At 41.7% G+C, this 27,753-nt stretch overlaps 2 protein-coding genes across 3 annotated transcripts; one reads left to right on the top strand and one right to left on the bottom strand.

Moving 5' to 3' along the window:
* The first annotated feature begins 29 nt into the window (after positions 1-29).
* Positions 30-7,162, top strand: LOC4328585 (glucomannan 4-beta-mannosyltransferase 1-like). The gene is made up of 9 exons (NM_001409372.1): positions 30-495; positions 892-990; positions 2,600-2,852; positions 5,146-5,256; positions 5,394-5,530; positions 5,721-5,834; positions 5,930-6,129; positions 6,257-6,454; positions 6,558-7,162. The coding sequence occupies exons 1-9, from the start codon at positions 205-207 to the stop codon at positions 6,718-6,720; spliced, it is 1,566 nt and encodes a 521-aa protein (NP_001396301.1). The 5' UTR covers positions 30-204; the 3' UTR covers positions 6,721-7,162.
* A 637-nt stretch (positions 7,163-7,799) lies between these two features.
* On the bottom strand, positions 7,800-27,609 carry LOC4328584 (methyl-CpG-binding domain-containing protein 9). Of its 2 annotated transcripts, none has more exons than XM_015769847.3 (11): positions 26,686-27,609; positions 19,364-19,455; positions 18,655-18,977; positions 16,465-17,571; positions 15,665-16,351; positions 14,422-14,730; positions 13,121-13,456; positions 12,681-12,779; positions 11,840-12,268; positions 9,221-11,278; positions 7,800-8,776 (listed from the first exon to the last, which is right to left on the bottom strand). In XM_015769847.3, the coding sequence occupies exons 1-11, from the start codon at positions 27,387-27,389 to the stop codon at positions 8,522-8,524; spliced, it is 6,399 nt and encodes a 2,132-aa protein (XP_015625333.1). In that variant the 5' UTR covers positions 27,390-27,609; the 3' UTR covers positions 7,800-8,521. The 2 variants fall into 2 exon arrangements, with proteins under 2 accessions (XP_015625333.1, XP_015625334.1); XM_015769848.3 differs by lacking the exon at positions 26,686-27,609 and adding an exon at positions 20,356-20,490.
* Between the last annotated feature and the right edge of the window lie 144 nt (positions 27,610-27,753).

Genomic DNA, 27,753 nt, shown 5'->3' with positions numbered 1-27,753 from the left:
GAGAGAGAGAGAGTGACACAAAACCCTACTAGTACATGTGCGTGGGATCATTTTATAAAACCCCCGCTCTCTCCCACGCTCTCCCACCACTCCACTCTCCAATCCCATTAATTGCGCCTCCTCCGCTCGCTCCTCCGCCTCGTCTCGTCGTCGTCGGCGCCGGCGCGGAGAGGGAGGGAGACCGACGAGCGGCGGCGAGGAGGAATGGAGGTGAACGGCGGCGGGGCGGCGGGGCTGCCGGAGGCGTGGTCGCAGGTGAGGGCGCCGGTGATCGTGCCGCTGCTGAGGCTGGCGGTGGCGGTGTGCCTGACCATGTCGGTGCTGCTGTTCCTGGAGAGGATGTACATGGCGGTGGTCATCTCCGGCGTCAAGATCCTGCGCCGCCGCCCCGACCGCCGCTACCGCTGCGACCCCATCCCCGACGACGACCCCGAGCTCGGCACCTCCGCCTTCCCCGTCGTCCTCATCCAGATCCCCATGTTCAACGAGCGCGAGGTACCCTCTCCCTCCCGCCGCCATTGCCGCCACCTTCCCTTGCTTGCTTTGCTTTCTCTCTCTCTTTTTTTTTGAGTTCTTTTGCTTCGAGATGTGGAGGGGTTTACTTACTCACGATGAGATTATACGGAATTATTATTCATTATTATTATTATACTTTTTGGTTTACTTACTCATGATAGTTATTAAATTATATATATTTTTGTTTTACTTACTCACGATGGAATTATAATGATTATATTTTAGTGTTTTTCGGTTTACTTACTCATTCTGATTTACTTACTCTTCATAAGTATTAATTATTTTTTGGTTTACTTACTCACGATGGGAATATTGTAATCGTGGTAATATTAATCAGTTAATTACTGTGTGTTGTGTACGTGTTGGGGGGTGTAGGTGTACCAGCTGTCGATCGGGGCGGTGTGCGGGCTATCGTGGCCGTCGGATCGGCTGGTGGTGCAGGTGCTCGACGACTCCACTGACCCCGTCATCAAGGTACGTACTAAAAACACACTCCTCCTAATAATTCACTCCTCTGTAATTAAATTACTAATCTACTCCTGTCCTACTATACACTTAATTACTGAAAGGCCTAGCCTACATAGCAGCAGCGTAATTAATCTCAACCCCATCGCCATGTGTACCTGTCGGTGAGGAAGACTGAAGAAAAAGAAAAAAAAAAACCTCTTGCTGTCGGTGAGTGAGAGTCAAATCGTCAATGGAGTGAGGCTGTCTCTTTTTGCTCTTTTGGTGAAAAGGAAGGGAGGAAGGGCAAAAAAAAGCCGTGAAGCTGGGGCACTCTGCCGCTGTAGCCTCCGACCAACTTTCTCTCTTTCCTCCTCTCGCCACGCTACCATTACAGTTGGTATGCAAGCGAACCGAACCCGGCAATCTACTTATACGATAAATAAGTGGTAACCTATGAATTTTTACATCATGATTGGATTTACCACACCTAGAGATATAAGTAGTTTGACCTATAAATCTATTTATAAGTTAAATTAGTAGGCAACCTACGAGTAATTTTGCCTATAAACAGGTTCATGGGTTAGCCCGCTTGCCGTCCCTACATCACAGTACGGACGCCACAGTACAGTGTGTGGCTAGCTGCTAGTAGCTCTCACACTCTTCATCACTGCTTTAGCTTGAGAATTTGGGTGGAAGCTGTGGCCATAGGATTCGATTCGTCAGGGGGGTGGATGGATCACTGCATATGAAGGATTTTTGGGGGCGTTTTTTGGTTCTTTATTCTGTGGATTTTAGTGGGGGGCGTATTGTCTTTATTTGTGCTGGTTTTTAGTGCAAAATGGCGGGAACTCTGCGAGTTTGTTATTTCCAAAATGGTTTAAATATGAAGCCGGCATGTTTTTTAGGTTTATTTGGAATATGTGGATTTTTTTTGGGGTGTGAATTCTCATTTTCAGCTAGGCCTTTATATTGTGTATAGATGGCCGGAAGAGCAAGAAAAGTAGGTTTACTTCAGGGGAGGATAAACAGTACACTAGCTATGGCATTTTTTTAACCGAAAAATTAAAGATTATCTCTTACTGAATCCTGACAGCAGAAGAATCATGTCACTAGGCAGTAGTTTACTCCTGCCTGTCATTACTGCTAATCACTTGCCATCACCGGGATCAATGGGTAAGCGGCGTGCAGGCCACGTTGTACACTGAAACGGCCATGTTATCGCTGGCTATTTTCCCAGTACTAGCACTAGATAGGTGTAGTAGTAGTAGTAGTAGTAGTACAATTGGGTAACAGTGTGCATAAGTATGTGCTGTTACTGTCGATAAACAAGACAAGATACTTGGCCTAGAAGAGCTATATTAAACAACTTGTGTCAATTAGTACTATAAGCTAAGCTAGGATAGCCATCATCATCAGCTTATTTCTAGGTTGGCCCATGCATGCTAGTAATTTGTCCATTTGGTCCCATGCAGAAGCTGCAATTGGCTTGCAACTTACCATGTATCATTCTCATGTTAAGCCAAGCAGTAATAAGTACTAAATTCACCTTGTTGTTAATATCATATTGATGTGATTAAATTGTTGTTGGGTGGAGATCAGTATGTGGCTGACAAGTGGGGCCATTTTCTTTTTGCAGGAGATGGTGAGGATAGAGTGTGAGAGGTGGGCCCACAAGGGGGTGAACATAACGTACCAGATCCGGGAGAACCGCAAGGGGTACAAGGCTGGTGCACTCAAGGAGGGGATGAAGCATGGCTACGTCCGCGAATGCGAGTACGTGGCCATCTTCGACGCCGACTTCCAGCCGGACCCTGATTTCCTCCGCCGCACCATCCCCTTCCTCGTCCACAACTCCGACATCGCCCTCGTCCAGGCCCGCTGGCGTTTCGGTAAGTATAGTATAATCGATATCTATCCCGACTCTACATGTCATCCCCCTATATCTCGTGTTGACTAGACATTTGCGTGTGGTGTCGGTTGGTGAGTGATTGGGGGTAAATAAGGGATCTCATATTCCGCGAATTTTATATAGTCGGAATATTGTCCAGTTGATCTGGGCCATTTATGGGTGATCTAATGGCTGGGCCGTGCGATCGAGTTGTTGGTTGGGCGAGTGAGAGTGAGTGTCACTTACTGACGGGGCATGTGCAGGGTACGTTGCACATTTCTGACAGCTACTAGAGTATATAAGCTTAAGATCCTCGTGCCCTTGTCTCATACTAGCATTGTACTGGCAACTACCAGCATCTTGCTAGATCTTCTCATCAATCGTATCGAGCCGGATCTCTCAATCCGATCATGATGATTATCAACTACCTCATTCGTTCAAAAATATGGTTATTAGGATCTCATCGTTTGGCTTATTCATGCCAAACGAAATATTTGAAAACGAAAAATAATTTATAAATAAATTTTTTATATACATATTTTTAGCGATAAAAAAGCAAATGCTGAAAAATAAACTTTGACGAAAAAACTCCGAAATCAACTACAAATTTAAGATTAAAAATTGAAATTAACTAATAAACATAAGCATAAACGAAATGATGTGACCGATAGATTTAGGTGATGTTAAATCCAATACTAAATAATTATATTTTAAGATGGAATATATGCGCGTGTCGCCGACGATCGCCGGCGGTGCTGGCTCCACCGGCTGGGCCAGGGGTGTTGCTATCGCCGTCGGTGATCACGGCGGCATGGAGGGTCGTCGGTGATTGCGTCTGGCAATTATGCGTCCCATTTCTTCCGGGATGCAAATTGTGTTCACATATTATTTTTTAGGGTTTAGTTGGTACTTGTTGGTAGGGTATGTGGCAGTGTGGACTTCATTAAGTAAAGATGATGGAGAAGATCCACGTGCCTCGTACTTCTATGACGACTCGCGATAGCCCGACCGACAGTTAGTAAGAGCTGAACTTTGGTCATATGACCTAAAATATCATTTTTTATTTATAATAAATTAAAATCCGATCTCTATATCTAACATGATTGTACAAGGTCAGACCTAAATTAACAATTGGTTTATAAAATATAAAATATTATAGGATTATGGTCTTATAAACGTTTTCTCACTATATGATTCATCAAATTGTCTGGTGCTATTCGTTTAAAAAAAAGATATCAGTTGGTTCATATAAACACCTTCTTCTATTTGGTTCCTATAAAATCCTCTAAAGTAAGCATAGTTAACAAGGTAAAGGCAAAGATCTTCTTCACTTAATTAGAACTAATTATATTTCCATTAGCATTGATCCAATCGCTAGCACAAACACGAGTACACAAGGAAAGTAAAGTACAAGCCCCATTCCTTCCTTGGCTTCCATGCAGTAGAGGAGCTGTGCGTCCCAGGGCGGCTACGTCAGCACAGCAGCAGCTTGTCCTGACACTGAAGCTGAGCTGAGCTGAGCTGACCCATCTCGCTGCAGTCACTGTGACGTGGGGCCCACCCGTGCTGCCACTGCCGCCACCATGTGGCGTGTACGTGACGGGTGGGCCCATCTCGTCGGTGATCCTTGAGCCCTAGGTCCGGCCATGTCCTGCTGTCAAATGCTGCAGCGATTAGTGTAGTAATTAATTAGGGGCCGTGCCCTCTGAAGCTCCAGCTTAATTGGTCCTTCTCTCCAACAGTGGTGTGATCAAGTTGCAATTATTATCAAAGCATAGCAGTACAGTGACAGTGGCATGTGAGATCTCCAGAGTTTTGGCACGAGCAGAAATTGTGCTGCGATGTGCATTGGATCCTGCAGCTAAATTCAGAGATTAGTGTGGAGTAGTTTGGGTCCAATTGATTATTAGTATTGGCCACTGCCCAAGGTTACTGTTTAGTAGTAGTGGTAGTAGTACTAGTCTTAATACAGTAGTAGTAGAAGAAACAGGACAAAACCTGCCAAAAATAAAGAAACAAGCAAATAAATAATTACTACAGAGGACAGTGCAGTGCAGGCATCCACAGTTGCACAATTTCTTCACAACAGTGTAGCAGTAGTAAAATGTTTGCTACTAGTCTGGTTAGCTGAGAACTGTTTCCAGGTCTCTTTGTTTTAATGATGTATATAGTACAGTTGTTACCTGTCAAGTATTTCTCATGGAGCTATGATGTTGATCTTGTCTTTGAACTATATGATGTTGACATTGTCTTTGAACTACAATGATATTGATACTGTCTTTTGTTTCTACCAGTGAATGCAGATGAGTGCTTGATGACAAGGATGCAGGAGATGTCCTTGGATTACCACTTCACAGTGGAGCAGGAAGTGAGCTCCTCTGTCTGCGCATTCTTCGGCTTCAATGGTAAGCTTCAACCTTCAGTAATTTCATCTGTTCTTCACCAAGAACTTTGTCTCTGAAGATTCTAGGATATAGAATATGCATTCTATGTTATGATTTTTATACATAAGGGCTGATTGATTCGGTGAATTTTCAATCAGGAACTGCTGGTGTGTGGCGCGTTTCCGCGGTAAACGAGGCGGGAGGATGGAAGGACCGGACCACAGTGGAGGACATGGATCTGGCAATCAGGGCGAGTCTTAAGGGATGGAAGTTTGTCTACCTTGGAGATGTTCAGGTACACACCAATCATGGATATCCTACACATGATCAGCTTGAGATAGCATCCAATGCATCCTTTGTCATTGCTCTTGCTAAGTTGCTATTGCATTTCCCTTCTTTTTCTTTTTCTTGAGGAAATAGTACATTGATTCATGTTGCCTAAGAGAGAAAAAAAATGAGTTTAACAAGAATTGCGTCGTTTTCAGGTCAAAAGTGAGCTGCCAAGTACTTTCAAAGCCTTTCGGTTTCAGCAGCACAGGTGGTCATGTGGGCCGGCAAACCTGTTCAGGAAGATGCTGATGGAGATTGTGAGAAATAAGGTCTCCCCAAACATAGTGCCAAGAAATCCAGAAAAATTTAAGCCATGCAGCTTCTTGGGTTGGCATCTAACATGCTATTATTGACATTGTTGCAGAAAGTGACAATCTGGAAGAAGATTCATGTCATCTACAACTTCTTTTTGATCCGCAAAATCATCGCGCACATCGTGACCTTTGCGTTCTACTGCTTGATTATCCCGGCAACTATCTTTGTCCCTGAGGTCAGGATACCAAAGTGGGGCTGTGTGTACATTCCCACAATCATCACCCTTCTCAATTCCGTTGGAACTCCCAGGTAAGATTTTCTTTTGATTTTATTATAATCCTAGTTGAATATGATCAACAGTAATGCTCCTTTGGTGAATCAACAGTTCATGATTGATTGCATGTTTAGTTAACCCAAGGAATTGAACTGTTTGCAGGTCTTTTCACTTGCTTTTCTTCTGGATCCTCTTTGAGAATGTCATGTCACTGCATAGAACAAAGGCCACTCTCATCGGCCTGTTAGAAGCCGGTAGGGCGAACGAATGGGTCGTCACCGAGAAGCTCGGCAACGCTCTGAAGATGAAATCATCAAGCAAATCATCAGCCAAGAAATCGTTCATGAGGGTATGGGACAGGTAAGAAAAATTGATCAGAACAAAAACTCTGCCAAATCTTTATAACTGTTTTCTCAGCTCATGATTCACTGATTTCGAGTGACAATTTCTTCCCTTTTTTCAGGCTAAACGTCACGGAGCTCGGCGTGGCGGCATTCCTCTTCTCCTGTGGATGGTATGATCTTGCATTCGGGAAGGACCATTTCTTCATCTACCTCTTCTTCCAAGGCGCGGCGTTCTTCATCGTCGGTATCGGATACGTTGGCACAATTGTTCCTCAATCATAACAGAAGAGAAGCAAATATATATATTTTCGAGATCGGCCGCCTTCAAATTCACCATGTCTTCAGCAAGAGTCTAGTAGTTATATAAATCAGTTTGAAGTAAAGATCATGCAGCATTTTTTTACTCTCATTTTTCTCTGTTTCTTTTCTTTTCTTTTTCTTTTCTTCTTTGCCTTTTTCTCTGTTATGTGCTATTGTAAAAAATAGTGCAGTGTAAGGTCACTGCAGGAAGAAAAAACTAGGGCAATTGGTGTGATCTGGGCAAGGAGGAGGTGAGGAGGATATCGTGATGTGTTTTTGCTTGTAGCAAAGTACGTGAGTGGTATGCTTAAAGAGGAGCAGGATGACTCTGCTTCCGTTGTACTGTAATAACATACAGAAAAAAAAAAGGTCAGACAAGTGCTGGACAAAACCAAAATGTTCAGCCTTCTCTCGCATTCCACTACATCTTTTATTTTGTTTCCTTCGCATGTGTTCTTACCACTTGAGCTAAAATGACATCAAAGTAGTAATATTTATTTATTTTTTTGTCGGGAAGAGAAGTACAGTAACAACATTGTAAAAAAAAGGGGGGAAATGTACAGTAACATAATACACAAGGTACTACTATACATCTCTTAATGAAAAATACTCACGTGCTTCCTTCTCAAAGACATGAAACAAAAAGCAATAGTCTCCCAAACAGAGAGGCTACATCAAGTACCAGAGCACCGTGTCCGTGCACCACAGCAACGTCTACTACATCTAAGAAGACATGGAGATGCGTCCAAAAAAAGGACACGAAAACGTAGCAAACATGCCACATACCAACATACTTTTTTTATGCAGTTAGGAGTTAGAACCTTCATTCGCTATTTTTTTTAATTAAGGAAAAATACATTCTTGGGCTAGAAAATTACAAAGAAGTTAAAAGAGTAGCAACAATAAACAATATCAGAAGCAGATGATTTTTCATCATTCGTTCCTTTCCCATCCTGACAATCTCCGTTTTTCACTAAAATGAACCAGAAGAAGATTTCACAGGATGGGATTTTTCGTTACCATAAGCAAAACAGAATTTGCAGAATTAGAAACCAGTGAGATATTACGACCACTCGCTCAGGCAGCCGAATCATTGTTGACTAATCATTATTGGTTTCAGTTCAGTTTAGTTACAATCAAAATTATATCTGTCGCAAGATGAATCTACATTCCTATCAGATGTTGCAAACTTGCCAGAAACATCAAACAAATGATCAATACAACGCCCCAGAGCGCCCCCCCTAAACACGACATAAGTACAGACCATGAGAATGAGAAACTAACACCCGCTACACTACCCACTGCGGCTAATAGAGTGAAAGTGGGTAGAAAATGAGACATATCCTCCCTACCTGACATGTCTCCTCTATCTCCTATGGAATAACCTCTACAATGAATAGGGTTAGTCCAACAGAGAAAATTGCACCGGGTACTCCTGGCGGATCAGATCAAAATGCCAGCACTTGCAGGTGCCTCAAACAATTTACATGGTGGCATCAAGATCGAATGCTCGCACATGGAGTACCAATTCTTCCTTCTGGAACCTAAAACCACAACAGAAGTCGAAAAACGGTAGGCTGGTAGATACGAGGTAAAAGAAAACACAGTCAGGGTTGAACTCTTGCAGGGGTACCGGAACGATGTCTACCACGCTACCCTCCTTAAGCGACGACATAACAGAAGACTTTGTATCATCTATCATCGATCTACTTGACAGCAGGATAATATTCTTTTGCTGCCCGAGAGGCTTCTAACTTTGGAGTCTACAACGGAGAGTCCTACATTATGATGCTAAGGATTCAAGCTCTCTCCTCCTCCTCCCACCTCTGTTTCCAGACCTTGTATTGTCAGCTGGCTCAACGCTTGGAACTTGATCCTTACTGTAGATGATACAATCATCTAGAGTGTAGACCCTGAGCGCGAGTGAGGATACAGTTGATGTCTTCATAGCTGCTGTGAAGGAAGACCAGTACCACCAATCGTTCTTCAAGAACTCAGCTTTTATCATGCCCTCCAACAAGTTAGCCGCCAAAACCATCTAAAAGAGGATGGATGTCATTAATCAGGAAATTGGATAATGCAAAAGAGCTCTCAAGTAATAATTTATACTGCATCTTCACATAATGAAGTTAAAAAAAGAAAGGGCTAAATTATAGCTCAGGTCTTGGTGGCCCATAATTCCTGTATCCTGTTTACTTGTGTATCTAGACTTACAACTTAGGAACTAACCACTTGAATCTAGACTTACTGCTAAAAATTTTAAATAAATGGATCCTGTATAAGTAATTTTACAGTTAAATTGAACTGTTGCAGACACAAACAAAGACATGGTAAATTAACGCTGCATGCTTGAGAGTATATCTTAGAATTTCGGAACACTATCAATTTGATGAACGTAAGCCAAATGCAGTATGCCAAGATTACACATTAAGCTACATAGATATATTTCTGTAACAAACAGTGAATAGATAGATTAAGGTACCTGGGATATTGATTCTGCATCTTTGACAAATGCACGCCATGAACGCCTTCTTATTTGCTGACACTTTGAGGCTCTCAGTGCCTCCTCAGGCAAGGCTGCTTCGATGTCAAGCAAGTTTATCTTTTGCTGCTTAAGTATGTGAGAGTTTCGTCCTATAAGAGGCCTCAAGGATGACTCTGGAACCAACCCCCCATTAACAGCTAGCAATCGTGTTGGCTTGCCTGTTGTAGAATGTGCTTCCTCACCAGAAGTATTATCAGGGGTGGGCTTTTTAGATTTTTGCACCTTCTCATCACCCACATTGCCAGGACAACTTTGACCAGATTTGGAAACCTCTTGAACTAGCTTTTGAGCAGACATTGCATTGCATTCCTCTAAAGAGGAGGTCCAATCCTTGAGTTCATCATCTTTTCTGTTTTGACTTTGTACAATTGCAGGTTCAAGAAAAAATGCAGGTGAAGGCACAAATGATGGAACTCCATTGGACCCATTAAGTCCAATCTGCTTTACTGTCTCCTTGTTCGAATCATTTGTGACGAACTTTCTGCAAATTTCTTCAAAGTCATATGGGCATTGCATCAATTTTCTGTCACTGGACGGTTCAATGACAGAGCTACATTCAAGGGAATCTTTTTCCTTCGTATCAGATTTGGTAACCTTCACTTTTGGCTCATCATTTTCTCTGCTTTCATCAGGAGACTGGTGGATTTTACTGCATTTTCCATCATTATGCCCCTCAAACTCTGTAGATATGAGATAAGTCTCATGACATGTTAAACAATGGTATCGAGAAGGCCATACAGGTTCCAAACAGTCGCAGCGATATGTTCTATCTTCAGAACTTAACTTTATCTTCTTTCCTCGCTTTTTCGGTAGATCACTTGTGTCCTGGTCCAATTGCAGACCATACTTTTGTTCCAAAATTACTGCAGCCTTGGTATTTGGAAGCTCCATAAGCTGTTCACCCTTTGGACCAGAAATTGGAGGATCAACGAGAGGAGAACTGCTTTGATGACAGAAATGTCTTTGCCACTGCAAGATAGAGTCTTTCAGTTCCTTCTCCCTTGGGTCATAGTCTCTTAACCAGTCAAGAAGGCACTGGATTTCCTCATCAGATTCATAAATGAAAATAGATGCTGAATTCCAACCTTTGCAATCAAAAGCAGATGGGGGATAACTGTTAACCATACTGATATCTCTCTCCTTGGGTTTCAGCATGCTTCCATCAGCCACCAACCAAGGACGTTTACCCGGTCTTCCTATAACCCAGTATAATCGACCAATGGAATCCTTACCCAGACACTCTCTTCTCGATGATGCCATATTAATCTGTGACTCTAGTAAGCTAATTGAATCCTGCAATTTTGAAATGTCATCCGATAAAGTATCCATTTCATTATTATCAGCATCAAGCTCAATTGATTTAGTTGATGATGCTTCAAGATTATCTTGGAATGATGTGCTGGCTCTTTCATCAGGCAACTCTCTTCCAGGTGTGCTAAATTCAGTGTCTTTCAAGTTCAAGTTATCACATGTACTGCTCTTGGCACCTAATGACCTCTTCTCACAACTCTGGGACCCTTCATCAATAGCATCCCCATCAATCTGGTCAATAGCCATTCCTGATGGTTGTTCAGAAAGTCCTGAAGATTTGCGTTCTTCAACCATAGATGCACTGGATATGTCTTTGTCACTTTTGTAAGGCTTGCCTACATTCAATTGCCCATCAGGAACCCCATCAGCTGGGTTGTTTAGGTTAACTCCAACATTACCCTGTTCAGCCTCTTCCAGATGGTCCAATGCTGTGGGCGTGCACTGCTGTTGATTTTCCACGGGTCCAGAACTGTTGTTAAAATGCTGTTCAGTTTTACTAGATCTACTTTGTCTAGCATATGAAGTCCTCATCTCCTCCTTATATTTCAAATCTTTCAATTCAAAATTTGAAGCACGGAACTTCTGCTGAAGATCGCCTAACTTATCTGAACATTGATCTAGATGTTCTCTAATTAGAGCAGTGTTGAGCATTTCGTCGCATAGAAATTTCAGTAAATATATCCTCTGCATTTCAAAGATCACAATAAAATATTAAAACAAATATGTAGGTCACTTTGTCAACTATGGAAATCAGCATACCAGCAAATGCTTAGGCAATCATAGTATTGTACAGTACAATAATAGAGGGCAGGACTCTTAAGTAAAAAATCAAACCAGACTAAAATTGTATGCAATGTCCATGAAATAGACATACTTATAACAAGGTATATTTGAAATGGTAACAAGAACTGTATCCAGCAGTATATATTTACCACTGAGAAATAAGAAAAACACATCAATTCCTTACGTGTTGCTTAACTTGGATGTCCAAAGCAACAAAACATTGTAGCTACTATACTATTCCATGGATGACAAAATTAACTTCAAGCTCCAAATTATTGACCTGACCTTAAGTCCTTATAGGTTTAGGGGCCTATAGCAGGTCCAACTTTGTCTTGTATCACTCAAAACTCTAAGAAGCTTATTTTGAGTCATTATTTTGGGATTGAGGAGCCTCTTGGTTTATACCACACATTAACAACAGAGAAGCTTACTTCAAATACAAAGGAAAAAAGAAAAACAAACCTCTTGCATGTTAAGGTCCCAATATTCCTTCTCTTCCATTGCTGTAGCTAATTTATTAAGTTCCTCTTGAAAGGCATGGGCTTCCTCCCCAACAAATTTCTTTTGCTGCCGTTTCACATCTTGAACACCCTGATCATGATGTGCTTTCGTTTGACCTAACATACATGATGGACAGTACCAGTTCCCTTCTGGTATACGGGCTAGTGGGGGATTCAAGCAGTAAGTGTGGTATTCTGAGTCACATTTGTCACATAGCAGAACACTATCATCGTCCCTATCAATACCACATACTTTGCAAACGCCATCTTCCCATGGAGCTTTAGGTAAGCTGTTCGCTGCAGTTAGAATATCATGTAGCTCCTCGTGCATTTCTGAACCAGCATTCTTGTCCGAGAGGTATTTGTCAAATTTCTCAACAAGGTCAAGCACCTGCACCAGCCAAGTAGAAGGGAAATGAGAAGATAAAAGACTTCTACATAACCCTGACTATAATGTTTTAAAATATGAAACTATAAAAAGGATCTATATATTCGAATCAGCATTAGCAATCACATGAGATAACACACAAAGAGGTGGTTTTTTTTTTCAAGTAACAATAACATTGTTTCCATCATTAGATTATGAAACTAAATTGGATAGGTAAACTAAACTGATAATCGTTTACAACAATGGTCTGACCAATGTAGCTCAAGGGTGCAATGAATGGTGACAAAACCCATGAATGGAAAATGTAATGGCTATTGGTATTTTGTACAATATCTAGTTATTGTGATGGCATTTGGAGGAACAATAAAGCTGAACAGAAAAGCAAAGATGCAACAGAAAAATAGGATTAACCAACCTCTGTCTTGTACAATGACTCAAAACTCTGAGACAATGCAACAACCATTTCAAGCACATCAGGGCGATCACCAAATGCAGTGTGCAGGTTGCGTATTACCTACAGGAAAGCATAATGGCAGCATAATTTGACCAGGGAACTTCTTGCAGTCGAAGACAGAATATTAATTAGAATATGTTTCAGTATTTTTGCACTGCTCAATTAGTTATGCAAATGAACAGCTCAATTTTACATGTAAATGAGCAAGAATTACTATAGTAGGTTCACAAAATATCACCATAAAAAATTCACAAAATAAACTAACTGCTGTTCCAAGTTGTTACAACAGTGCAAACAGAATTCATTGGATCCACATTAGCAAAACATACATGAAAAATCTTGCAAAATATATCATGTGCATCATAATTGAATAATATTATAAATGTTAAAGTAAAACATACTTCCTGGACATCCTCAAGAAAAGCCTCCCATGATCCATAGTAAGCTCCCATAGCCAACCTTATATCAATTGTGCGGAAGTCCAAAGGGCGGGACACCATACCAGGGAATCCTAGTATGCCTTCATCCTCATTTTCATTGGAATTCACTAGAGTAGTTCCGAGCAAATTCCCAAAAAGTTTGGATTCATCTGAGGAAATAGCAGAGCGCAGGGCAATACGGCACTTCTTCAAGATAGCCTCTGAGATGGAAATAGCATTTCTCTCTTTTCTTGGCTTTTCTGGATTATGTGGTACTTTTACACGACATGCTTCTGTCAACACAGATAGAACTGCTTTCTGTAACAAAAAAAAAAGGTATGCAACCAAACAATATTTTAGGCATAGGGATAGGAACTTCTTAAGAACAAAAGAAACACAAAATATCAGCATGGACATCAAATTTAATCTAATGCCAGATCCATTTCTTTTGAATGATGTTTAAGCATGGCCTTGCCATTAGATCACTTTTTGGCATATACACTACTCCCTCCATCTCAAAATACAACTACTTATGCCCTTTTTTTTTATGAGATTAAGGTAGGGGTGAGGAATGGTTGTGATAAGTTGAGATGAGAAAGTAGGTAAAAAATTAATGGGAAAAGGTTGTGATTGGTTGAGAGGTAGGCGGAGAAGTAGCAATATTGTGAGACGGAGGGAGCATATTAGTAGAAATGCAATTTCAACACAGAGCTAATGTCAACATTTTTCCAGCTAAACTAAGCCATGGAAGCATCAAGCATCATCACATCAGCAGAAAATCCGACACAGTCATGAGGGAAGGCATGTGAGCTGAAATTAAGAAAGTTAAAACGTATGACCTACAGCTACAAGAGCTATTAAACCTTGACTAACCAACTAGATAAACATAAAAAACTCATTGGACCACCAAAGCCTCTCATCAAAATCAAAGGTCACAGTGATTGTTCTCATGGGGCTCCCTTTTTTCATCACATCTTTTTTAGGGAATACAATAGACATAGTAAAAGCACAAACTATTGGGGAGATACGGAACTATCATGCAATATGTATTACATGATGTATGACAGGAACTCAACAGATGAATTAATGTTGTATGCCAACTTGGCAAGAGCCAAACATATAGGGTACATGAGGACTCCCAAGTCCTAATATAAGCAGAAAAACACATGGTAATAAACCTAAACTAATATGAGACCATGCTTTAAATACTCTTAACATAAAGCAGTATGTGAAAATCATTATTTTGCAGAAGATTGAGCCATAGTTGCAGGGAGCACACTAACCTTAGTTGGTCCAGATGCATTACCCTTGTAGACCTCTTTACTGATTGAATGCTCCAAAATTTTCCTTGCCCATTCCGGAGGTTTTCTCTCCAAAGATTCATAAACGCATTTTCTAATTCGTGTCCCCACATTTGTTGGTAATTTTCTCACAGGCTCCAGTGATTTTGCCCAGTCAGGCAATGTTTTATTATCAGTAGCAGACACCTCAGGAGAATCTACCATGTCAGTATCCTTTTGATCCATCATAAAAACCTTACTTTCTTCATTCACCGAAGATTTGCATATCAAATTTTCAGCCTCCACAAGCAGCTGAAAATACAAGAAGATTAGTGTATAAAGTACAGCATAAGAAAAATTATATTTTCTCCTTAGAGAACACAAGGCTACTTAACATGGAGATTGTATTTGTAGTTTTCTTTACACAACTGCAGATGGAAATGAAGTAGAAAAAGTTACAGATAAGTTATATGACAGACAGTAACACATTAACGCATCCTTCCAGGTCAGATTTATATTCAGAATGATGTAGCTGGACATGTAATTGCTGTAGCTAGGAAATCTCAATTTCAGCTTTGTTATTCGGAACATGAAAAAAAATTCTCTAGTAACATAAGAGAAAAATAAGAATTTTGTCGCCATAGGCATCATTTAACAGCAAAAATCTCTAAAAACAGGTAAAGGGGCTCCCTATAGAACCATAGGAAATATCTTCCTAGATTTGGTTAACTGATTATCCTGCACTGATAGGCAACATCCTTTCATCTATTATTCATAGAACAACAAACATAAAGAATTATACAAGCAGAATAAGGGGTTCTACTGTTCTCCCTCAAGATAAGGTAAAAGTGTTGATATGGTTGGTAACAGAGAATGTTCTATAGAATTATAATAATGATAAACAGTGCAGAAAGTTCACAGCATATTATGAGATATCAAAATTTTTTGTCCAGCTAGCTAGTTTTGCTAGCATATATCTTTTCCTCACAACTTAAAAGAAGACAAAATCGTATAAGGGTAGAAATATAAGTAAAAAACTTGATAATGTTTAAATGAATGAGTGGAAAATAAAAAATTGAAGAAAAACACGAAGAGAAGATAGCAAATACCATCTTATATGACCGAAGCAAGCTAAAAGTTACATCGGCGCTACTAAAAAAAGCCAACATTCCATATATGATACATAAAAAACTAGATATATTCATCATAAACAGAAGTTCAGCTAAACCAAGAAGCGATTCCTTACCAACGCATCCTTTTCCATGCCAGCAACCCCAGGTAGTGCACCACACAGAATACCACCATCACCTTGTAGACAGCGGAATAATTTCACTCCTTCTCGACTTGAAATATCAGATAAATCCATGCACCCACTTATGGACGAAATGGCTAAAATATACCTTCTTGCCAATTCCGGCCAAGTCAACTTGTTAGCTGTTAGCATGTCAAATTTAAATTCTTTTGCTGAAATGAGATTCTCAGTGTCTTTCTTTCTTCCACGCCTAGTTTTTGATTCTTTAGGATCAATGTTTGGATCTACAAAAATTGCAACCTTAGATAATAGCTCACCAAAAAGAACCCTAAAGAGTGTAAGGTGAACCCCAGGCAACACTACGCCACTGCATCTTCCAAGCGTCTGAGCTGCCGATTTATCTTGAGCAGCTTTCTTCATAGAAGAAGTTTCAACAGGGATGAACAAAGATACAATCTCTTCATTACTGGTTAGACCCGATTCACCATTTGAATATGATGTAGAAACATTTGCAGGGGAATTAATCGGCGAAGTGTGATCCCTGTGAATGTCATTTGATAACTTCTCTTTCTGATCTGCACAAATTGGCCATGGGTCAATAAGTTCATCTTCTAGCTGCTCATATGAAGGAATTTCTTTCAGGCCAATTATTTCAGAGAAACGTCCCAGGAATTCCCATATCTACAAGAAGATTGCAAGGAATCAGATGCAATAATTAGTAGATTTGGACAAGTGTGTACAGGTACATTCGATCAAATAGAAGAGAAATGGAAAACATATGCATAGAGTTATACCTGGAGAACCTCTCCTGCCAACTCTGGCGGAAGCTTATTGCTAATAGGACGTCCCAGAGGAAGTTCACGGATTCTAAAACCACTAGGCTGGGTATGATCCTGTAGCCCAGTCACCACAGACCCATGTCTGCCATATGACATGACGTCTCCATTACTCTGACCATTTTTATGTACAACTCTAAGTGAACCACTTGCAACTGTCAAAGAAGAGACGAATTCAGCCCTGTTGCACAAGAACTGGTAATTTGAACAAGCCCTAGATCTAGGAAGAGATTCTACAATTTCTTGAACGAATTCCAAGTCAAACCCAATTCTATCTTGGTATAGCCATTCTTTGAGTAGTGAATAAGTAGGCTCCACATCATTCTCCTTTTCTACAATTCTCGGTATACTGGGCCCATAAGATGAGCAAAATCTAGTTAATGGAGTGTAAGGACCATTAAAGTCCTGAAATCCACTCCCACTGTCAAATGAATGCTTTTCAGTACCATGTGTGCAGAAGAACACCAAATGGCCATGTTCCTTGTACATTTTTTCACAAGCTTCCATCATAGCACAAGAAATCATCCTCCATACTGAGGAAGGAGATGTTCCCTCAAACGTAAACTCGCCAATTTTGTCAGTCCCAGAGTGTGACGGTACTGTTGGTACCGACCTATTTGAACTATGCAAATCATTGCAACCTAAAGAAGTCATTTTGCTCTCCATATCATTGCTAAAACATGATAACAAATCTTGATTGGTCTCAGAAGAGTCTGATAGGAGCATTAAGATATTATCATCTGTATCATTAGCAGTATCTTCAAGCAAAGTGTTGTTTTCATTTGTTTCTATTGTCTCAGCCTTTCTTGTACTATTTTGAGAGAGAATTGTTGATGCATCTGGAAGAGGGAACACTGAACATGATATCCTTCTCACCTTAAACAAAGGCCCAAAATTCCCTCCGTCACACACCTCACACTCGAACAGTGAACCAGTAATTCTGTCATGCCAGTAAGACGTAAAACCAACTGGCCATATCTGGTAGGAATTATGGTAGCTTGGCCTTTTATCGATTTCTCCCAAACTGGTGATAAAGAAATCACTATATTGAACAGGTAGGCCAACCTAGAGATACACAACAAAGCAATATTGTCAAATTCAGTATAGGAGTCAACATATAAATATGCAATTCCAGAAACTACAAGTCTGTGCCTTTGGAAAATAACATATGAGAATAGATTTCCCACATGTACATGTAGATCCATTTAGGCTGAGTTCTTTCCCCAACTTTCCCAACTCACCTCCCTCGTTTTCCGCGCACACGCTTTTCAAACTGCTAAACGGTGCGTTTTTTTGCAAAAAAAATATATACGAAAGTTGCTTTTAAAAAACCATATTAATCCATTTTTAAAATAATAATAATAATAAATGCTCCCTCCATCTACTTTTGATAGTCATATTTCATCTTGACACATAGACCAAGGATAAGTAATTCTACTTATCATCCATTTAAACATGCTACTAGTTATTCCTCGCAAACAAGCGATTCGTTAATATTTACATTTCTCGATGCCCATGTAGCTAATCTTGTGTGGAAGAATAGAGAGTCACGCATTAAATCCGAGAAAGTCATTAAGAGAATAGGTTGTTGGATTGAAATATGCCTATCAAAAATAAATTTTTCAGATTTGGAAATATGACTATCAAAAGTAAATGGAGGGAGTACTTAATTATTTATAAGAAAATGAGTCACTCCGTTTTGCGTGTGCGGGAGGCGAACACAGCCTGCCATCAATTAATCCTCGAAAAGTCAAAATTGATCAAACCTTTCAGAATTTAAACCAGCCATCATGTCTTCTATACATTTGTCATATACTCCCTCCGTCCCCTAATATAAGGGATTTTGACATTTTGCTTATACTGTTTGACCATTCGTCTTATTCAAAAAATTTTGGAATTATTATTTTTTTTACTTACTTTATTATCCAAAGTACTTTAAGCACAACTTTTCATTATTTATATTTGCACAAATTTTTTGAATAAGACGAGTGATCAAACAATGCAAGTAAAATGTCAAAATCCCTTATATTAGGGGACTGAGGGAGTAAATATTTAGGATGGTAGTATGGTACATGTACATGTGGTTCTGCAATTTCTAAAGTGGACAGTGGATAGAGAACTATATAAAATGGACAATAAGATACTCACAGTACGATGATGTGGTCGACGGCTACTATTTTCCCCAAGAAATTTTGGAGGCTTTGATGAACTTTTGTTTTCTGTAGAACTAGACTCTGTTGCTTTTGTGTAAAAAGATGGATCCATAAAGATATTGGCACTTCCAAGCTCGTGGTTCTCAGCAAACTTGGGTAATGATGATGTCTGTGGAAGATCCCTTCTCTTTCTGCGCAAATGAATTGACCTTTGCACTATGTTTCCATCAGCCATGATATCACGGTCCATGGAAGTAAATTGTTGTCTCATGCTCAGACAATGAGCAAGACCAAATGCTGGCATAAACTGATTCCCATCTGCAACAAGAAAGTAGTGGAGTTGTCATAAGCTGCACCAATAATAGTCACCTTTGAAGCCACACAGGTATAAGATACACAGCATAAAACACCATGCAGGAGAATTCAAATATTGGTAAGGCTCACAAATTTCTGGGAATTATCATGAAGTTGAAGTTTACAGACAAGCACGTGTTATGCCTAACTGAGCAAAACAACATACGATGAATTTCTTGAGCAACTATGCACTGAGTATAGCAGCTAGCAGGATTTGATGTTGATGGTTATCACTTAACACAAAAAAATGTTCTTAAAAAAGTTACAGGGCTTTGAAGGCATAGTAAATTTCCAGCCAAAAGCTTCTACACATCTCTCTTGCCTAGATATGATTGTTCTCTAATCCTTACCATAAAGAGCAGTGTTCTTTAAGTGAAGCCCCTCAAAATGTGGCAGCTGCACAGCAAACTCAGTCAAATGCGCTCCATCTGCAGCATTTGTTCTGCAGATCAAAAGGATATATTAATTAGTGATAATAGTGTTCGTATGACAAACATCATTAGAAAACTTCCAAAAACTTCAGATAATGTTAGTCAGAGCAGCCAAAAACACTCTGGGTTACTTGCAGTTTCATTTTGCTTTGCAACAAACCAGAATTTCAAGAGATCAGAGGTGTTTTCCTTTGTACAGATTTTTCAAGTGAATAGTGATCAAAACAGGTCCACTTGACAAAAAAAACACAAATATCATTATTCATGTGTAACTATGGAAGGATTGCAGCACAATGAACTATAGAGAATACAGCACGCTTTCAGTATAGCACATAAACAAGATTCAAACAATAAGACCATGGTTGGAACACATGGATCAGGTAAATCATTTTATTGTAGCTATGCAATCAACATAGATTTGAATCATCTTCCCAAAACTCAAATTCCTAGATTTCAATCATCTGATATTATTCTCCCCCTACTTTTCTCCACTGATACCAAACAGCACTACATGAAAAAAAAAACCTAAAACAAGCATATTAAAGCAGATGGTTAAGGCCATGAACAGAACAGTTCCAGAGAAGGATCAACATAGCAAGACACAAATTCCGATGTTATGTCAAAACCAGTAGGCACGATGTGCTGAAGGTTTAGGGCTCCTATGGATCACAAGGATTTTACACGATTTTCACCAAACTAATTCAACACCCACAAAAGTCCTCCAAAATTCCTATGTTCCAAAGAAGGCCTTAAACGCCTCAAAGAATTGCAGATCTATAATTGTTGATACCCTAGATGCAAAGCACCAGATGAACAGAGCAACAAACCATTAACCCCTCCAAAATCCTCACGGAACCACCTGTACCACCAACAGAAAACGAAAAAAATTAGACTCAGGCCTAGATCTATACCTCCAGATGGACAGATTTGCGAATCGCTCGCTGTCCTATCAGTTCAAGAGAGATTCAGCATTGATTGCAAAAGAGCGCTGAAGAAGCAAGTTAGAGATGATCTCTCCCTCACCCTTCCCCCTTCCCTCTCTTAGATGATCTCTTCCTAACCCTTCCTCTTTTCCACCTATTTTTTCAATACTTCAATTGAGGAGATGGATTGCAAGGAGTCTAGGATGATAGGCCATATATAAAGGGTAAGGTCTAGGGAGTATAGACTAAGTCTACCAACTCCATGAAAAGGCACGCGAAAATTGTGACATCATTAAAATAAATATATATATATATATATATACTAATAAATTTGATGTCATAATTCCAGCACATATAATCTGACAAAACATCTCACTTGCCAATTGAACAATTCTAAAAAAATAAATTGCAGGGATCTAGTTGAACAATTCTAAAAAAGCCGTTGTGCGGAGAGCTACAATTCTCACGTGCCAAACTCCATACGCAAAACAAGTAAGAAAATACTTTCTTCAATCTGTCCAATCCGATTTTTTACTCCAATCAAGTAGTGGAAACTTTGCTTTACATTCCAATCATTCATCCGTATGTGTTTTACTTCCTGATTTTATGTTATTGTAGCTATCTAAAATATGGTTCGACATTGTTTGTCCATCAAGGAAATAAAGATTAGCTATTTCAATATGTCTAAATCTATACGTTCTTCAGTGATGTGAGAAACGTTTTGTGTTTGTGGTATGTTATTGATTAATTCTATATATGGTCGTCTTACCATCATTTACAAGTAGAGATATGCACGATCATCTCTTACTAAATTTACAACTAACCACGATTAATCGTGTGGCTTGCTATTCAGTCAAGTCGTGGCACTCTAGTCGTGTGGCTTGACCAACTTTACGACTAATCGCGGGACTTGGTAACAATTGGCAATATGTTGCGCTCAACATGACATAAGGCATGTCCCATTGGCCACTGCCAATGTCAACACCAAGAGAACTCAAGATAAGAGTCTTCTTTTTCTTTGACAAGGCCAGTGATGGAGCCGAAGACGATCGTTTGAGATGGAGTTGGCATGGGTGTCAGCACAACTATTAAAATGCCACAGAAAACAACATAACCCACTTGACCAATGATGATATAATATCATCTACCATAGACGCAATGTTATTGAAGGTGGTTGTTCATGTTGTCAATGGTTGTTGTGACGTTAAAAGTGTGGATTGTAGAAAGATAGAATTAGGGAAAACTCTTCACATATATGGTGGGTGTTGGAACAAAGTCCAAACAGTGTATTCAATGTGTATTTTGTACTCAATCTGTCCCTAACTGTGGACAATGCTTACATATTTATACATGGGGTACAAGAGGAAGTTACATCTTTACCCTAGCTAGATAAGATGTAGAGCGGCTGGCCGGTGGGCCAGCCCTAGGGCAGTCGGTAAAACCCCTAGAGACAGGGAGGGCTGCGCCCATTAAGGAAGCGATGACGCTTCCCGAGGGTGATGGCTATTATCCAGGTAAAGGCATGCCCCCGGATAATAGCGGATGCCATCTTGCCCTTGTTAGGATGTCAGAGGTGGTTGGCGGATGCGTAGTGCGTATTAATGGTGCCCCACTACGCTCGTGAACCATTTCTCCACGCTCGAGTATTTTAGCTCCCCGGACACTTCGGGCCTTCGATCTGCTTCGGAGCCATTGGTTAGCTCCGAAGCCAGTGATTGGCTCTAGAGTCATTGATTCGCTCTGGAGTCATTGATCTGCTCCAGAGTTGTTGGTCTGCTCCGGAGCCGTTGGTCTGCTCCGAAGCCTATGGTAGGCACTGGGGCGGTTGGTCAGCTTCGGAGTTGGTGATGTGCTTCGGAGCCCTTGGTCGGCTCTGAAGCCTTTAGTCGGACTCGATCATCGGGGTAGCTGTTGCCTTCGGTCATTCTCCCTTGGTGGATGGCTCCGGGCAGAGTTTCCCTACTGACGGAGGCCGGCTCCGTCATCCGGAGCCATTCCCCCAACAGTGGGGGCGGTTGTTATATATATAGCCAATATACCGGTAGTTACAAGAGATCCTCGAAAAGAGGAGATAGAAACAAAAAAAAAGTTATACAATATACACTTTCCTCCAATACCCGCCCGCATTTGCAACGGGAGGATCACAAACGCAAAGACTCGACCTAAAATCAGTAAATAACTAAATAGGTAGGCTTTTGGTCATGATGTACGCAAACTGGTGAGAAGACAGGACATGTAGCACATGAACCTGCCCCAAAGCAACCTTCTCAGAAACAAAGTGAATGTCAATCTCGATATGCTTCGCGCGACGATGAACCGGATTGGTTGTCATATAGACAGCACTAACGTTATCGTAGTAGACAATGATGGCCGAATATGAAGTTTCTTAAGTAATTGCCACAACCAACAACACTCGACGGCGACGTGGGTTGCAGCATGATATTTGCCTCAGCACTAGAAAGGGAGACAGTGGTCTGGTGCTTCGAAGACCAAGCAACTAGATTATCTCCAAGGAAGATGTAGTAGCTTGATGTGGAGCGGCATGAGTTAGGACAACTAGCCCAGTCCACGTCGGTGTAAGCCTGGACTTTGTCGGTGCCAATGTGAAGGCCGATGGAGAGAGTGCCCTTCACGTAGCGGAGAATCCGCTTGTCAAGGATCATGCATGAAGAGGCTCACCTGTTGAACGACATACACCAGATCCGGTTGAGTCGACTTGAGGTAGTGCAAAGCATCGGCGAGACTCCTATATACTCCACTGGGTTATCAAGAGGTGGACTGTCTCTGACATACAGCTTAGCATGTGCATCCGTTGGTGTCGCAGTAGAGTAGAACTCGACCATGCCTGCTCGTTGAAGTAGATCCACGGTGCATTGTCATTGAGACAGGAATAGGCCGTCGGAGGAGCACTTGACGGAGATGCAGAGGAAGAAGTGATGGAGGTCGCCAAGGTCTGTCATGGCGAACTCGGAGTGCAGACATGTCGTCAACGTACAGAAGGTGTGCGAGATCGCATGGCCAAGAGGACGCAGCAGCGCTAGGGCACCGGAAAAGGTAAGAACTCTGAATCTAATACCATGTAGAAAGATAGAATTAGGGAAAACGGCTCACACCTGTTGCAGGGTTGGGGAGGGGGGCAGTTGTGATATATATAGCCAACTAGGACCCTAGCCAATATACCGGTACAAGAGATCATCAAAATGAGATAGAAACAGAAAATGGGTATACAATCTACACTCTCCTCTAATATGGATACTCGGTAATCTGACTTGAGCCTTGGCTCATAACATGGTAAGTACTAGGTGGAGATCATACAATATTGGCTTGAAGGAGAGAAGCACATGGGGAGAGAAACTATAGACTTTGCGGGAGTACTACTTTGTTGATTGTTCTATCTCAAACATGGGGCCCTGATAGAAAATACCTCCTACCAAGAGCTTATAAGAGGCAGAAATAACTACAAAAGATATCAGTCTACATAAGTACATAACATGGAAAAAGGAAATTAGACATCTAAAAAAGCAACTTTTAATCTTTGGGATTGACCACCTCGGCTGCCACGATAACCTATGTCTTCCAATTCCTTAATGGTTTCCATGTTCTTATAAACATTTCCCCAACATCTCCTATTCCATGTTCTTATCAAACATTTTCCCAACATCTCCTATACATAAACAGAAGACATGTATCTGTTGGCATTCATTCAAGACAAATATGCCAATTATGATTGGTTCTAATAGGCCCATATGCCTACGAGCCCAACAACAGTAACATTTTATCGTCAAATCACTATCATGAGATCATTAGACTACAATAATAGGACCAAAGATGGCCTCCCTTAGTAAATTATAAAAAAATATGAAGTGCTATTCCACTCAAACACCCATGTCAAAAAAAAAATTACCAAATTAAACACCTGAATCCAAATTGAATCATGTCCATTTCTAATTAGTAATATGCATGTTTAATTGCCAAATCGAACACCTAAATCCAAGTGTTGATTTCTAACGAAGGTGCCCATGTCCAAGTAGCCTTAAAAGTTAAAATTAAATGGTATGTACTCTTACATAAAACCTATAAGCTACAAAATTATGCAGCAAGCCATACTATGCTGCTATTTGATCAAATGCACATGTTGGAAGAGCAAACAACATCCTCTCTACATGATGTTAGCCTTCCAAAACGGAAGTCTTCGTACGCAAACAAAGGACAGTCACTTTCACATCATACTATCTAAAAAGTTGGTGGAAATGTAGAAAAAAAGATGCATAAATCTATTATATAAAACCAATAGCATAGAGACAAAGACAATCACACTGGCTAGTATAGGCATAAAAGGATTCACCGAACAATTGCAAAAAAAAAAAAGGTGGTGATGATTGTAAGCAGCAATGGTGGCAACAATTAGCAAGATGGTGATGAAAAGAAGACTAAGATAGTCAAGTCACAACAAAGGCAACAAATCAGAAGAAGGCTAAAAAAAGAGGACTCAAGTGAAAAACTGAATCGATGATAACAGGCCATGATAAATGCGGCAGAAGAGTGGAGATTGAACTCGGTCCAAGATGGACTGTGATCAACCTAAAAGAAGAACGAGCATGGTACACATCATTAGATCAGATAAGAATGGCAAGTGCCAAACCAAGGAAATAATCACCAAATGTTCTAAATTTGGAATGGCTTCAAAAAAAAATAGAAGGCCATGTAACTTTGATTAAACTAAAAAAATCCTTTAAACATAAAAATCCAAAGGATGTAGAATAAGGTCAATGGAGAAAAGCTGAGAATGTGATATCATGAGGGAAAGCAAGTGATACAAGTCTGCCCATGAAACAGTAACTCGACAGCACAAGATGCAGCAAGGAAACCTGAATGGTCATTGCAATGAGGCTAGAAACACCAACACAAGATAATGCAACGCAACTGGTATCGCTTTCCATGTAGGTCCAAATGGTGCGATAGAGGTCATCAATGCACAACAGCGACAAGATGGTGCACGCTTTAGATCCAAAATGGAGGATGAAAAGGTAGCCAAAAGTGGCATTGCAATTCAAACACCACAGGGAGCTTACTAGGTGTAAGTGTGTCAATTACATGGGCTCTCCCCTGAAAAACCAAAGCACTGATTCATTCTGATAGCAGCAACCCCCAAAAAAACAAAAGCATTGATTCATTCCATGCCAACTACGGATTGGTGGAGAAGTACAGAGTTTCTTTGATGCCGTCCATCTCTTGTAACATGCTAGGAAAATAGGGATTCATGAGGACTCAGTCTAGACCAAAAGCAATATGGTAACAGAAGGGAACTAATACAAACTAGTGCTCTAGTTCTCTTCCCATGCCTTATTTGTTTGTGGCAACTGGCAAGAGCAAATTGGTGAAGCCAACTAGAGGTTTTCAGAACTATGCTGTGTTACCATGTTAGTAGGGAGCATATGTAGTCAAGCTAATGCATTCATGGATAGACCAGAAGCCAAGTACACAAAACACACGAGGACCCATAGTCTAGACCAAAACCAATATGGACTATAAGTAAACTACAAATTGACTATAATACATGGACCTGCCAATATGCCATGAAGAGAACATGTAGGTTCCTACATGAATCAACTGAGAATGCAAATTACAAATGACATAGGAAAGATCCTAAGACTACAACAGAAAATCAATATGGACTATAAGTAAACTACAAATTGACTACATGGACCTGCCAATCTGCCATGAAGAGAACATGTAGGTTCCTACTTGAATCAACTGAGAATGCAAATTACAAATGACATAGGCAAGATCCTAAGACTTCAACAGAATATAATACCATTGACCATACCAAGCAAAGGGTAAAAGCATCAAATCATCTGCACAGTGCAATATATCTGGTTCGTAGCGTATTGGGAAGAAAAGAGACAAGCAACAGTGTGGCACCTAAATTTAGTAATCACTATAACAAGAAGCTATAAAAAGACTAAGGCCACTGCCACATAGTGCTAACTATAGAATTGAAACCCAGTCATTTCGGCATCAATCATGCAACAGGACTAAGATCCAAATGCATCAACAGTCAAACAGAGCAGATAAACGTAACACACATATTAAGTCTGTAACCATGGCAAACAATGAATTAAAACATCAACCATAACAAAAAAGGGTTCATAGCGTCATCCCACGCTAACGGGTGTGGCTTAGTCCCACCAAGAATACCATCTGCAGAGCACCAGCATTTCATCGCAAGGCGGCATGAATTTTCAGCACTTTTTAGACCAACGGATCAAGTCAGCCGTAAGCAAAAGGAGTTGAGGAAATGAGAGCTGAGATAACTGCCTGGTGACGTCTCTGGTGGCGACGGCGACGGGGTCCTCCGCGTCCGGGGTGCTCGGCGGGGGCACGTTGATGTCGAGCGGCACGGGGCCGAGCTTCCACCTGTTGGTGCGGGCGCCACGCATCTCGCACTCGGGGCATATCCAGTCCTCGTTGGCGGTGGCGCGGGGCCGACGCGCGCCGGGGGGGGCCGGCGGCGGCGGCGGCGGCGGCATGAGCGGCGGCCAGACGCGGACGCAGGCGAGGTGGAACCCGCGCTCGCAGGAGTCGCAGACGATGGTCCCCCCGGGGTTCTCGGGGAGGCCGCACGCCGCGCACGGGGGCGGCGGGTTCCCACGCCCTGCCTCCCCCGGGTGCCGCGCCGCCGGCGGCCCGAACGGCGGCGCCCTCGCCGTCACCGACTCGATCGCGCTCGCCGCCGCCACCCTCAGCGCCTGCGCCTGCGCCACCGCGTCCCGATGGATCCCCATCGCCACCTCACGCGCCTCGTAAGGAAGCATCCCCACCTGGCTCACCACGGCGCCGCCCACGGCGGCCGGGGCCGTCGGCTGCGCCGGGAAAAGAGGAAGAGGAGCCGCCACCGCCGCCGCTGGAACGGGCGGCGGCGCGGGCGCTGGGGCGGGGGCGGGGGCGGGAGGGGGCGTCTCGCACGGCGCCGGCTCGGGCTCCTCGTTGAGGTCGATGACGAGATGCGGCGGGCGATCCATTTCCGGGAATGGTGTGGGGGATCGGGGCTTCGCCGCGCAAGCTCGTTCTAGGGCTACGATCTAGGGCATCGCCTCGCCCCAGCAGCAGCAGGAGGAGGAGGAGGAGGCGGGTGGGGGAGAAGAGGAGGAGAGAGCTCACGCGAGGAGAGCAACAAGCAAAGCAAAGCACGAGCAAAGCGAGGAGAGGGTTAAGCGAGGAGAGGGGAATTCGCGGAGAGTCGAGTCGGGGGGCCAGGTGTGGGGCGGATGATGAGGCCGTGGTGGAGTGGGACCCAGATGTCGGTGACTCAGATGCGGGCCGCAAAAGGTCAGAGGTTTCTCGCTGATGAGGCCTTCCTCCTTTGCGGTTGTGCCGCTGACGTGT

The sequence above is a fragment of the Oryza sativa genome, chromosome 2 (genome assembly GCF_034140825.1).
Source record: "Oryza sativa Japonica Group chromosome 2, ASM3414082v1".
NCBI lineage: Eukaryota > Viridiplantae > Streptophyta > Magnoliopsida > Poales > Poaceae > Oryza > Oryza sativa.
Note: the sequence above shows the minus strand (reverse complement) of the source record. Positions and strands in the feature narration are given on the sequence as shown.